This window comes from Trachurus japonicus, chromosome 15 (genome assembly GCF_045865225.1).
Source record: "Trachurus japonicus isolate A0001 chromosome 15, Traja_1.0".
Lineage (NCBI taxonomy): Eukaryota > Metazoa > Chordata > Actinopteri > Carangiformes > Carangidae > Trachurus > Trachurus japonicus.
The window spans coordinates 10,781,269-10,796,115 of NC_140921.1; the positions used below are offsets into that span (position 1 = coordinate 10,781,269).

At 40.0% G+C, this 14,847-nt stretch overlaps 2 protein-coding genes across 2 annotated transcripts; one reads left to right on the plus strand and one right to left on the minus strand.

Annotated features, from left to right (window-relative positions):
• Positions 1-3,668: 3,668 nt before the first annotated feature.
• Positions 3,669-7,247, minus strand: fbxo5 (F-box protein 5). Its single transcript, XM_085798990.1, has 6 exons — positions 7,115-7,247; positions 5,711-6,360; positions 5,413-5,583; positions 5,130-5,220; positions 4,526-4,753; positions 3,669-4,371 (listed from the first exon to the last, which is right to left on the minus strand). The coding sequence occupies exons 2-6, from the start codon at positions 6,334-6,336 to the stop codon at positions 4,114-4,116; spliced, it is 1,374 nt and encodes a 457-aa protein (XP_085655116.1). The 5' UTR covers positions 6,337-6,360; positions 7,115-7,247; the 3' UTR covers positions 3,669-4,113.
• A 1,684-nt stretch (positions 7,248-8,931) lies between these two features.
• Positions 8,932-13,643, plus strand: mtrf1l (mitochondrial translational release factor 1-like). Its single transcript, XM_085799515.1, has 8 exons — positions 8,932-9,981; positions 10,953-11,032; positions 11,168-11,272; positions 11,580-11,658; positions 12,207-12,370; positions 12,708-12,825; positions 12,917-13,053; positions 13,154-13,643. Exons 1-8 carry the CDS (start codon positions 9,561-9,563, stop codon positions 13,364-13,366), a joined length of 1,317 nt encoding a protein of 438 aa, XP_085655641.1. The 5' UTR covers positions 8,932-9,560; the 3' UTR covers positions 13,367-13,643.
• Positions 13,644-14,847: the final 1,204 nt, after the last annotated feature.

Consider the following 14,847-nt stretch of genomic DNA (forward strand, 5'->3'; position numbering starts at 1 on the left):
ACCAAGCACGGTGTCCGTCTGTGTGTGTGTGTGTGTGTGTGTGTGTGTGTGTGTGTGTGTGTGTGTGTGTGTGTGTGTGTGTGTGAAGGCTGACCATGTTGAAGACACGCATACATCTACAGATATGACTCAGACAGCGCTCACAACTTGCAACTTTATCTTCTATGCATCACCAATCACTCACAGGACAAAATAGTAAACAAAGCTGTGATGTGTTCTGACATCTCTTGACATATATACTGTTTGTGTTTTATTTTATTTTATTAAAAGAATTTAGTTACCAGCCAGATTTATTTTTCTCTCCTCATTCTGGATTCACTTCCTGTTTGTTCCTATAGTTTCCCTGGGGGCGATTGGGTGACAGCTTCATTTTAGGGCTTTTACAGTTCAGCTCTGTCGCCGATTGACATGTAGAAGTCAGTGTGCATCAAGATCATCAACCTGAACTAAACACACACACACACACACACACACACACACACACATAACTCACATGGTCTGGATGTTGCCCTGCTGTCACACATAACGCTTCCTCCTCCCCGTCTGTCCTTGGGCTGAAAGGAGCTATTTATGCGAAAAAGCAGAAAAAGAGTGAACTTCAAAGGATGAACAGATTAAAATGCTAAGAATAGTGACAAAGAGGAGTGAAGAGGGCAGAATGAGGAGAAAAAGTACACACACACACACACACACACACACACACACACACACACACACACACAGATTTCCCTTGCTTTTGAAAAGACAGATAATGAAATTAAAACACATTTTATGGATAAATGTATCGACTGCAAACCTCAGACAATAACCAGAGGGCAATATGGAATATTTACCATAGGTCCATGTGGGTTCAGGTGGACCACAGCTGAGAAATCACAGTGTATTAATGTATAATCAATCTGATAAGAAGTCACACAAGCTATATTGGTTAAATAATTTGATTTTTAGGCCTGACACTGGTATTAACTAATGGAAAATGTATAAATGATCCAATATTCCTCGTGTATAGTGACAAAAACACACTTTTTTTGTAATGATCCCTCAGATATGGTCAAAGACAAGTTGTGATAACTATATATTGGAGACTCAACAATTTACTTTTTAAGGATAAATAACTGTTATTATTCAAAATGGCCTCAGTGCAGCGCTGCAGTAAACATCTGAAAAATGTACATAAATAGATATAACTACAAAACAAGCAAAAGCCCCTCTCAATCCTACAGTGTTGTGTGAAGCAAACCTATAGAAATGAACAGAACACAAACGTTATTTATCTTCACATCCGTTCTTAATTCAGTTCATACGGTATCAATATATTTGAGAAAGGCTTCAATTAGTTGATTGGTTGTTTGTGCTTGTTTGTGTTGGTTCATGTGCTTTTGTATTGAAGTTTTTTGTGATACTGTGCTGAATATGGGAATAAACAGAGCTGTGACTGTCATTGTATCAATGTGACATATGATCTATAATAAGTCTCTCATGTTTGGTTTAACATTTATTTTATGGGCTGCCTGGCCTGTTGTTTCATCTTAAGAAGCTCAGTAAAGACATTGAATTCAAAGATTATCTGCAAAATGTTGACCTGCAGCAAGTTGCTCTAATAACATATATAGGAAGCTTCAGCTACAATGTTACATGGTGCACCAGATTATCAACACACACACACACACACACACACACACACTGACACACTTACACAGGCTCTAATGACTTTTACAATTAGCTGCAGGTCCGGCGGTGTTGGGGCTGTGTCTCGATGCAGCAGCCGATCAATAAATCTGCCAGATAAATGACCCTGAGTCGCTGAGGGAGCGAAAGGCCACAGCACAGATTAATAGGCCGCCGCCACCACCACTACAGAGACATCAGCAGCACTGACGCGTCACAAAATAGTCCATTTAGCTCCATCATCATGACATTTTCTTACTTGATAGGTGCACACACAGGCTGCTGCTGCTGAGGGAAGAGACCAGCGACTGAGGCTGACACCTATTAATATTTAAGGTTACCAAAAACAATCTGGTCACTGCACTACAGCCACTAGAAGTCTCTTAGAGTTGAAATATTTGGCAACATGGAGATCTCTGACAAGCATCATGTGACACTGTGCTGCAGCTACATATATGGGAAATTATGAGGGATTTTTCCACGTCACAGGACGTCCGGCTGAACAGAAATAATTGCCATGCAGGGAGCTGACACAAGAATGAAAGCTGACTGATGTTTACATGTGTCATCACAACAAAACTCAGAGAGAGAGTAGGAGAGACTGAGCTCTAAAAGAGAGGGAGACAAATGGGTCATCCTGCAAAATGTCAGAGGTAACCATCTAATGTCAGTGATGCTATTCTCAGCTCCGTAAGTGATGACTGACTCAGGCAAACTTCTTTTTATGGGGAAAACTGACACAGGCCATTTTTAGCCTTGGAGGAATTATAAAAAGAAAGAAAGAAAAGAAAAACACTGAGGTGTGTTTGTTTATAGTCAGATTCTCACCAAAGATGGTGTCTTTCTTCTCTCAAACCAAGTTGATGAGAAACTCAACTGCAGCTCAGTTTTGTTAGACATGTCACAACAACTCACAAGAGTGTGAAAAGCAAAACAGAAAAGCACGACAGACAAATATATATTCAGACTTTTGTACAATCAAATACTGCAAGAAAAGTTTATATTCATCTCTAATAATTTTGTGAAACATTAAAACTGCTCCAGCTTTTTTCTGTACCTCAGAGATGCCCGTGGTGGACGTCTCTCTCTCCTGCATCTCGCTGCTCTGTCTGGACCCTTCCTTCTGACGTACATCTAGGATTATTCTTCTGAAATGACACTCAACATCAAATGCAAAAAAAGAGGTAAAATACATCAAAACCTATACTCCAATGATTCACCTCTAGCCCTTATTTAATTTCATAAATGTTTTAATTGAATTGAGGAGCTCCACATGGAGGAAACTATGCTGCCCTCTAGTGAAATAAATTAGGAAGTGACCGCAGCTGAAAAGACAGAAAAAACTGTCTTTACCACTAACTGTATTATCGAAATAATAATTTACTATAACTCAAGTTAGGTTGAAATGCTTAGACGACACAAACATATTTTACATCTCTATGTTGTAAAGTTAGACGTAAACATAGCTGCTAGGTGAATGTAATTCACTAAAATGTACAATAATACAGTGCAACTGTCATAAAATTAAATACGAGCACCTCAAATAAACCAGGTGGTGACAAATTTCCTAATCACACCTTATTTTGCCAAGTGTGTGAATCCAGCATCATAATTCCTCATTAAATTTTCATTTTGAACTGCAGTGAGTCAGTGATTAGCATTTTAAAATTTGTTGTATATCACAATATCTTCAAGATTTGCTTAATTTCACGACATGAAAACAGTAAGGCCGCGATAATGTTTTGTTCAAACCAACAGCCCAATGGTAACATTTTATATAAAAAAGGAGAAATAAAGCTTATAAGATTATTTTAGGTGAAAATAGCTGATCATTAGATCGGTGTTCTGTCAATTAATCAGCCAATTACTTATTAACATTAGTACAGATAATCATTTATGGTAAAATGGAGCCCACGATCTTATAGTGACCACTTCACTGTCTAAACTAAAGTTGTGTCAGTGCACAGCTCTGGGATAAATGAAGAACCACAAAAGTCTGGTTAAATTTTATGAAACATCTATTTACAGTCAACACAAATACAGTGAATGTTCACATTTAAAGACCTCTTGAAGATCAACATTTATTTAAAAAAAAAAAAAAAACGTATACAAAACCACTTAAAAGTGACAATATATATTTACATTAATTTCATTTTAAAACATAATAAAAAATGTACAATTTGATAGCTTAACAGTCCAAATATCTTCTTTGGCATCAAATTGTTGCTGACAGACAACAGATTAGGCCACGTGACACGCTCAGGTTGATTGTCCCACTCGTGTTTTTTTCAAACAAGTGCTTCAGTCAGTTGATTTGGATGGGAAAGCCACTTGGAGACTGTGCATGTGTAGAAACTTTCCCGTATTGTCCGAGCTGCTGGAAACACTGGCAGCGCACAGTTAAATATGACGTACTCTGTTAAAACAGCGGGTGATTAAAAACCTTCACAGCCGCCTGACGTTCCTCTTGCTGCGAGCGCTCCCGGGGATGATCTGCGTCGTCTTGGAGGCGAAGCGAGGTCTGGGCGTCACCGTTCGGCAGGGGGTCGAGCCGTGGTAGGACTCTTGGCAGTGGGTGCAGAAGTCGAAGAGACAGTTGATGCGTGTGCATGTGGCCCTCTGCGTCTCAGGCGAGTGCGTCGCTGGCGAACCGCAGCGCTTGCAGGAACGGAGAGACTCGTGCTGCTTCAGACTGTTGGCAGCCTGGACGGAAGAACAAAAACATAAAAATGTTTGTTAAAGATGAAAGACTAAGCTCATTTCAGGGGCTTTTAATATCATATTGGAGCGCAGTGGGGCACTATTGAAAGTTTCGATCAATAAAAATCTCTTTTTGGCTCTTGGTCCAAACACTCACCTGCACAAATTCATTGAAGCGTGTACATTGAGAAGTGGGTGTGCTGCCGTATTGAGAGGGAGTACTCTGTTTAACGACCCTGCAGCTCCGAGAGGAGGATGAGGAGGAGGAAGATGAAGATGGCGTGGTTGATGAGGCCAGGGTCTGCATACAGGACAGCACCACTCTGGACACCGTCACATCTCTTGTCAGTCCACAACCTCTTTGTCTCACAGAGCTACTTGACTCCTAAATTAAAAAAAGAAAGAAAGAAAATGGATTAGAGCATTGAAAAACCTGCAGTAAGTTTTAGCCACTGTCACTATCATCCTTTGGCAATATTTAAGTGTCATGATTCAAGTGATTCAAAAGCATGACATCTGGCATTGTCCACAATCAAAAAAAGGGTAACCAGTCTTATACACGTGTGGTTGGGTTTAACAGTTTTTGAAGCCGATTATGTGGTGTTGTTCCCAGTATCCTGTACTGATAAGAGGATGTATTCTTCTTCTTTGTGTGTAATAATCTAACAATGAACAGCGGCACCAAAATGCCAAGTTCTTTTCAACTTGTCTTCCTTCCTTAAATGCGGGTTAAAGTTGTGGGTTTGTGCGCATTTCCTCACCCTGAGTGCTTCCTCAGCTGCCCGACACCTGTGCAGAGCCGCAGTATCCTCACAGATGATCCTCCGCCACGTCTTGCTCACTTTCTTACAGCTGTTGAGGTGAGAAAAGTTTAACATGTGATGAATAGAGTATAGAGAACTGAATGCTTGTGAGTTTCTGTGTCAAGCACTTAATATCCCTTTATCCAAGCTCACACGTACCAAACACTCAAACACAATCAAAATTATAGTCAGTCCTGATCTGATGTGAATACGAATCCTCTCTCCTCGCTGTATAGTTTACCTAATGAGGTCCATGTCTCCGAGCAGAGCCAGGATGTTCGTCAGGATGCTTCTCATGTTCCTGGACAGCAGAGATGCAAACACGTCGACGTACTCCAGACCCATCTGGCCTCCGATCACCTGGTGCAAACAATGGTCCTCTGCCACCTTTGAAATGATGCTCCAGTCGTACCTGAGGCAAGATGTGGGGAAAAAACAGCTGTAATTTACTCATTTACTTAACAAATTAGTTTAGTCTTACACCTAAAGTTTTCATATTAAGAGAAAGGAAGCTTTATAATATGAGAGTGTAAGCCTACCTTTTATTCTTCTGATAGCTCTTGGTAAGCTCTTCACACACAGCTCGCTGAAACTTCAGTATAGGCAGGTAGTGGTCATTGTGATGGGCAGAGGGGGTGGACGTCACTGTTCTCCTTTTAGGACGAGGGGTGGAAGCTGCCACCACAGCAGATATCGGACAGCTAGAGTTCGTCCTCGTCTGACATTTGGAGGGAGAGTTATTTGGCGATATCGTCTTGTCAGCAGCAGGTGGCAAGGATGCTGCAGGTTTTCCCTGGATGTGTTCATCCTCTTCACTCTCGTGATGATCAAAAATCTGACTGTTGTGCAGAGACAGGTACCCGCTGTCCTCAAACCCTTCGTCCAGATGAGTCCTATCATGTTCTCTGTTGGTGCTGCTGTTTTCCTTGTTGTGGACCTCTCTGGTGTTGTTGTTCAGAGAAAACAACTTTGTGATCACACTGGCAGGTGGACACGGGGGTTTGATGGGAGTGGGATCTTTCACGGGTGAAGCTTTGTTGAGGTGAACCACCTTGGACTGTGCTGCAGTAGCAGCAGCCATGTTAGCAGAGCTCCTCTCCATCTTGTTAACCCTGGCAGCCTCGTAGCTTGGGTATTTCATCGTGGCTTTCTTGCAGTGAAACATACAAACTGTATAATATGTAGATTCCTGGATAAAACAGGAGACATATGAAGATACTGTTAAAAAAAAAAAAAGTCTCATGCTGAATGTGACTGTCAAGATGGCTTCTCCCATGCAAGCTACATTAGCTACCTACCCCGACATCAAAGTTATTTATTTCGTTACGAAACACGAATACAGCGATAAAACACCTGTATATTGCTCATAGACAGTTACGATAACCATTGTGTACAGTTAAAACATCTACCGCTAAAACATTTTACGAAACAAATGGTTGATTTTTGCGCGGTACAAATTTGGCGGAAAGGCAGAAACTGTGACGTGTGTGTGTAAATGTGTGTGTACTGTGACAGGAAACCAAAGTAAATTAATGCATGTTAATGCTTACGAAACAAAAATCAACCTCTTACGATACAACTAAATGCATATTAAGTGATACATGATGCTCAGTGTTATACAGTATCATCACGTAGTTACTTCCATTTTCGCGCTTACAGTTACTTGCAGTGGGTGTGTGGAAAATAGTATCAAACTTATTTTACCAGCTAGTGTGCAGTAATATAACTCAAACTATGAGCACTGACTGCACTCAATGAGTGATTAAGCACCGTATCTGCTCGTATTGCTGGCAAACATTTAACTTATCTTGCTTTTCCTCGGACGTGACTAAACATTTTAGCAAGTTACGTTGCTACGGCTTAGCTAACACCGCTGACTACCGCTACACATCGAGCATCGTTAATACTAAAGCTTCCTTGTTGAGGTGGAGCAGCTTTCTTACCTTGCGTTTGTAGATAACATTAATCCGAAGCAGACTCGCGTTTCCCTCCGACTGGCAGCTCGTTTCTCCTGAATTAAATGCTCCTCCTCGGACTGAAGGAGTTTCCCGGCGCCAGTGGCTGCTGCATTTGAAATCCGTGCGCAAAAGGCGCAAACCTATCACAGCGAAGCGGGTGCGTGTCCATTTAAACGATTGACCAATGGGAGACGAGCTTCTGTTTTAGAAACGTGAAATGACGTCAACGCGCAAATGACGTTCCGTTCTATTTCTTTCCGCCTCTTGGTGAGTTTGTATGTTTCCCACCAAAAAAGATGAGGATGACAGCAGTGGTAACCTATGTAAACTATGTTATATCTACAGTATTGGAATATCTGAAGCTACCAAACATTAGCCGAGTTAGACATTGGACAATACTATTGAAAAATCCGTAATATTATAAAGGTGATGCACAGGAATTACTCCAAAAATGTAATAATATTTATTATTCGTAAGGGAGTTCATGATGAATATACACATGAGAAAAATAGTTCACGACCCCACGAGCCTACTGTATGTTTATGATATAGTTTCAAATAAAACACATTATTCATGGTTACACAGCTTTATGTTGGTTTACATTGTTACAAAGGGAGTTTATACATTTCAGAGTTTATACTCCATTGTCTTTGTAGTCTTTGGAGACTACATGTAACATTGTTATCTTGGTGATAATGGTACAGCAACTTAAACAGCACAATAGGCTTTACACATAGTTTTAGACATAGTTTGTGTTTCATGTTACATCACAGTGTGATGGAGAAACTAGGCTATGTCATTTAGCCCTATTGGGTGATCAGCAACAGGAGTTATTTTGCAAGGCAAATACAAACAGAAGGAGAGAGCTTAGTTCTCCTTTTTACTAGTACCAGGATTCCCACTGTTTGGGGAGAAAAAAAGAGAAAATGTTAAAAGACTGGCATTTCACAGAGCAGTTCAGTTCACACCCCTGCCTGGAATGTGTGAAGAGGCTCTTTCATTGAAACCAGACAGGAGACATTGGGGGTTGTGGTAGTTTACATTTGTGCCTCGCTTTACTTATTTAGCATGAAGGCCAATTACTTGGGAGACAGAAATACTCACCTATCAGAATCAGTATTTATTTACTATGTTGATTATCCATGTTCACGCACTGAAACCTGACTGAAACAGGGAGACAATTAAGCAGGAGTTAAAGAGGAAATAAGGAAACAGCAGTCAGAGAAAGGAAGACGCTGTGTGTAGTAAAGTGCATAATACTAATCTAACGATGATCCCAATGTTGACCTTTTCTTTAATTCAATATCCAAATGACATGTCCACACAGTCATTTTTAATTACCATCACAGGAGGGAAGAGAGGGGAAATAAAAAATATCAGGTCAAAGGTCATTTAGTAATGGGCTCCTGTCTTCTAAATATAAATACATGTCTCATTGTAAGAACTTTATTTTTGTTGGTACATGGTGCAAATATTTAAATTAAACCCATTGTTACTTAGAAGAAACTCACAACAAACTGGAATTACAGATAATAGGCACAACTCTACTCATTTCACTGGTTATTTTTCCACACAAAAATTGTGAAACTATGTCAAGTATTCTCTCAGTCAATCCTCTCATATCATAAAAGTAATAATTAAAAGTCAACATATAAATTGATACTTTCATTCAACATAAATACAGTGTGTATATTGTGTAATTTCACAATTTGAGTCTTGGAGGACTTTTATTTTTTGTCGCAGGGTGGAGTAATCACGGTGAAGTCGCCCAAAGTCTGCACCAAATGTCCACAGAAGAAGAAGAATGCGTCTCATCTACTGCGCATGCGTGGAGCAGCCAACATGTCAGCGCCCTTTAGCAAGGTGGTAAAGCAACAATATTCTTTACAACAAGCGTTTACAATCATTTATTAGACGGTCTTTAGACAACTCATGAGTGGAAACTGGTTCGGTATAGTTAATCGATATTTGCGAGGAGACAATAGACCAAAGAAGCGTTGTTATTTGACTGGAAGATCAGAGATTAGATGGCTAGAAACTAACTGTCAATTAGTTGTTTACTTTTCTCAGAAATTCTTTAGAAATGTAAAATAGGTTGGAGACAAGCTTTTAGTTGAAACCCACTTATTTCACTCGCTTTTTACTCTTCACATGTGCAGGTTAAATGTGGTTTCCTGTGCACCTCTACTTGTGCTAGATAAGTGTTTGGTGTATTTTAAGCATGCTGAATTAATGTCTGTATGCGTTATCTGCAGATTATCAACTCGTATAGAAGTTAGGGTGGCATATACTTTTGTAAAAGATAATAGTTGATCATTGAAATTATCGCATTTTTATATTAAATTTGGTTAAGTTTCTCTAAAGGGGAGCAGCATGTGCCAAACCAAGTTACATGAGGTGAGCCTATAGTCCTACCAAATCTGCTCTTACAATGGCTTATAGAAGAGCTATAAACCTCCTTCCTACAGGAAGGGAAGGTATCTTCAGTAAGTTCTTACCTCTTATACAAAAATCACCACATCCCATCAGCCAAACTGTTAGATTTCACAATCATTGTGGCAGAACTACAAGGACCTTTCACACCAGTGCACAGTTGCTGGTGACCAAGTTGTTGTCAGTGGATGAGCTTTTCGCCAGGCGCTCTCTGCAGGACTACCTGAAGAAGATGGAGACAGAGTACAGTGAGGCTTTGAGGTTAGTCAACAGTGGTGCGATGGAGGAGCAGCAGCGCAGCGAGGAGGAGCTGAAGGCCAAGAGGAGCCGGGTGTCTCTGCTGTCTCCTCTCATCCAGAGCATCAGAGAGCTGGACACCAAGCACAAAGAGATCGCTGAGACTGAGGTGCTCCTGAAAGGTGAGACTGCTCTGCTGCTACAACACAGGGACAATGTGTGGATTGAATTTAGATCTTTGGTGGAATATCTAATTACTTATTCCACAGTTCAGTTTTGAAACAGATTAACACCCATGTGGTGAAATAAAAGCCTGGTAAAGTATTGGTAAATCCTCTATCAGTGTATGTGCAATGCAATCCTATATTGCAAAATACACAGTCATTTATAGCAGGGTATATACAGGAATCTTGAAGTTAATTTTAATACCTTTTTAAGACTTTTTCAAGACCTTCTCAATATTTTTCAATACCTCACCGCCACTTCAAGCTGTAACCATTTACGCCAGTGACACTTTTAACTCAACAGTTTTAGTTTGTGATAAAGACTAGAAACTATAATGCCACAGAATTCAAAATAGGCTGGGATAAGGCAAAGTTTATCAAAAAAAAAAATGTACCGGTTCATCTTTGTTTTTTAAAAATGAATAAATTCACATGCTTTTACAATGTTTTTTAGGACTCAAACTCTTGGACAGCTAATTCTGAAAAAATGCCTTCAAAATTTAAGACTTTATTAAGTCACCTTTTAATACTTTTCAAGACCCTGCGGATACCCTGTATAGTGACTTACAATGGATATTTTGGAATAAATATGTTGATAAACTGTGCATAAATAATTGCAGGGTAGAAACCATTTCAATGTAATCACTTTAGGTATGAAGCAAAACAGTAAAGTAAAAAATATTTCAGAGGAGGATGCCATGATATAAACATTTTGTAACAACTTCTGACAGCAGACAAATATGTTGCCTTGAGGTGTAAATTGACACTGATCACTAGAAATTACTCTGAGTGATATATGACTTAGAGATGCGGAAAAATCAACTTGTTCGATCTGCAAATGCCTGGCATTGTCACAGCATTTCATCATTTCAGCTTTAAACATTACACAATCCTTGCTCACTGTATATTATTTTTGCTTCCCTCCCAAGATGAAGACCCAGGCCTGCGAGAGCTGGCCGAGCTGGAGAGAGAGGGCTGTTTACAAGATGTTCAAGATCTCAGACTAAAGGCAGGACTTATAAATACTTATAAATAAACACCAGAGCTAAGGTTAAAACACAACCTAGCTGAAGAAGATGTTTCCTTTCCATTTCATGTTTTGTTTTTGTTTGTTTCTGTGCAATCGATCTGCTTCACCGATCAGATCCTGGATCTGCTGATCCCCGAGGAGGAAGCTGATATGAGCGACCTCATTCTGGAGGTCACAGCCGGAGTTGGGGGTCAGGAGGCCATGCTGTTCACTGCTGAGGTCTGGAATTACTTAATCCATTATTTACTATCCTAAACTGTTCTTGTTGCAATGATAAGATATTTGTAGGTAACAACTGAGGAAATAGCAGTAGATTTATTTATTTGGAAAGAGCAAATACATTTTGTCATAACATTGACACAATTTTTTTAATTGTATAATTTATTTATTTAATTTTTGCATCAGGACAACAATAGAAACCTTAAAATGAACAAAGAAGAAGCAACAAGGAGTCAGGGCTCATAATTGAGATTGAAAACCCACAACATTTTCTCTGTGTTTATGTCATGTCTCTTCTCCTCTGAAGGTGTTCGACATGTACCAAGGCTTCGCTCAACATCACGGTTGGACCTTCGGTGTCCTGGAGCACATGACCAGTGAGATAGGTCAGTAGACACGTACTCTAGTTATGTCTGCTAGTGACTGAAGTAGCACTGGTTAATCTGCCAAATTTGGTATTAAACAGGAAGTAGTGTCCACTGTCATCACATGGTTTATTTTATCCAACCAATAGTCCATAAGTGAAAGATATTCAATTTACAATAATGTTAATTTCATTTGGGGTTAGTGTTAGGCTTAGCAGCTCAGGACTGAAAGTAGGAACAAAAAATGTAAAATGCTGCTGGTAGACTTTTCTTTTTCTTTCTTTCTTTTTTTTTCTTTTTTACTAATTGCAATAACTGACTGTAAACACAAGGGGGCGTAATTGCTATGCAACAGATGTGAAGAGTGATCGCTGAAGTGGAAGATTTCAATGTTTTTCTTCAAAAAAAAAAATGTTTTAAACAAAAAACTGTACATTCTATAAATAAATGAATGTGGACATGCTCCCCTCTTGACATAAGAATTTGCAGTGAGACTGTCAAGAATCACCTGTAATATGGACTAGTGACTAACATTATAGCATTGGTGCGTGTTGATCACCTACCACCAGGTGGATTGCGTCACGCCTCGGCCAGTATCAGCGGCCCTCAGAGCTACAAGAGGATGAAGTTTGAGTCAGGAGTCCATCGAGTGCAGCGGGTCCCTAAGACTGAAAAACAGGGCCGCATGCACACCAGCACCATGACTGTGGCTGTACTGCCCCAACCCACTGAGGTACAGTTTCATATGATGGATGGATAGCTGACACAAACACATAGAGAACAACTCAGTTCCTCTAACGTAATCATTGTAGACCGAAGGAATAACATTTAGGAAAGCTAATGCATTTAATTTTGAAATTGGATGTGGGATGGAAATTGAATTACTGACTAATGTGATTACTGTTATTGCTTAATCTGTTTTATTATAGAAATCACAGGAAAAAAAAACTATGAAGGAGTAGTCTCAGAAGTAAATAAAGTGTAATGTGAAAGTGATGTTTCTTCAGTTTCCATTTGTTGCTTCACGCTGTTTTTTTCACATATACTAAGTGTTTGTGTCTTCCCGTCAGATCTCTTTCACAATAAACTCTAAGGATCTGAGGATAGAAACAAAGAGAGCAAGTGGAGCTGGAGGCCAACATGTCAACACCACAGACAGCGCAGTCAGAATAGTTCACCTGCCTACAGGTAAAAATCTGCAAACACCTTGAGCTGAGTGTGAAAAGGTGCAATTCAACGCAATCAAAAAATCTGAATTGTACTTTTGTGTGTTTGTTAGGTGTGGTTGCAGAGTGCCAGCAGGAACGGTCCCAGCTGAAAAACAAGGAGACAGCCATGACGTCTCTGAGAGCAAAACTGTACAGCATGAAGCTGGAGGAGGAAACCAGCAAACGCTACAACCAGCGCAAAGTACAGGTGAGACGCTGAAGTAGATAATACTTTAAAAAAAAAACTCCACATGTTTGAATGTTCAAGTCATTTTAGGCGTTGTTTGCTGTTCTCTCTCCTCTTCCAGATTGGCACCAGAGGCAGATCGGAGAAAATCCGGACATACAACTTCTCCCAGGACCGGATAACGGACCACCGGATCGGCATGACCGTGCACGACGTCAAGAGCTTCCTGCTGGGAGAGGATCTGCTGGACGAGATGAACGCCTCACTGCAGGAGTTCTCCAACCAGGAGACGCTCTTGGAACTGCTGGAAGAAAACGACCTTGAGGGTTCATGAGTTTGTCTCAGAGGAAGAAGTCTTTTGTTGGAGGAATCTATCTAACCCTTTACAGTATTTCAGCAGAGCACTGAACACTGGAGTATCGCTCACTGCTGTTCTGCATACTGTAAGGAAAAGGACCATGATGGCGGACAAGTCTTAATGCTTCTGTCCATCAAGAGTTACAAATGTAAGGATATCCATTCACAAAAACACATTCGCACATCCAAGATTGAAGTAGTAATGTCAGCATGATCATGAACAAAATGGCCAATAAAATGAATGATGGAGTGACTGTGCAGTCTTTTGAGAGAGAGCATTGAGAGAAATAACTGTGACTTCACTGTACTGTATCTATGTACATGTAAGGTCATTTTACAAGTGTAAAAAATAAATAAACTTATACTACATAATGGAGACAGTTAAATGACCTTTACCATCACCGTTTTCTCTGATACAATGTTTCTTTTAGTCTAGTCTATGGAGAAGCTAATATCAGTATATAAGCTATGCACATTTTATTGGTGTTGCTCTAGTGATGACAGTTAAAATTGGCTCACCTTCACTGCAACATGAAAATTCTGCATATGTATTACAGTAATGCATTAGTGTGATGACAGACAGACAGACAGATAGATAGATAGACAGATAGATAGATAGATAGATAGATAGATAGATAGATAGATAGATAGATAGATAGATAGATAGATAGATAGATAGATAGATAGATAGATAGATAGATAGATAGATAGATAGATAGATAGATAGATAGGAATATGAATTACTGATAGATGTGGTAAAAATATAATTAATAATCCAATAATATTACAGTCAAATTGACGTGAATCAGTCTACTGCATTATGAATACTTTTAAAGGCACTAATAATAATAGTTTTGTAATTAAGTACACTTTCTATTGTATTATTTTTTACTTTAATTTAAGGTGCCTATGACACAACATAAAAGTAAAGTACACTGTACTACTTATTTCATCCCTGTGGGGGCTAAATTTATTCAGCAACAGCCTCTTTCCATCTCAGATTGACATGAGCGCATTCAACTCAAGAACTCCATCACCCACAATGCTCAGCGGCGTTCCATGGCTGAATAATCGAACGTGGACTCATCGCTCCGTTCCACTCGCCCACTCTCACTCACTCACCGACCGACCAGTTTTCCCCCAACAGTCGCATCCTGCCTGGCTGGCAGCTCCTGAGCGAGAGCAGCAACCGTTAGCGAGCAAATAAGGGAGTAACGTTAGCGAGCGAGTCATCTTTTTTTATTTAACTTACCGACAATATGCCGTTTTGCTGACTGGTTCTTCCCGGAGAAAATGAAATTACACTTTCCCCGCGCCAACACGGCTCCTATAAGAGAAAACTCGCTGTGTAAAGTCAGCTTTTTCACTTCGACCTTATCGGTGGTAGTAGCTGCTCGACGGCTTTAGCCAAGTCTGTCGGTTGGTTGGTTGGTTCGTCTTGACCGAGCGAGAGGCTCC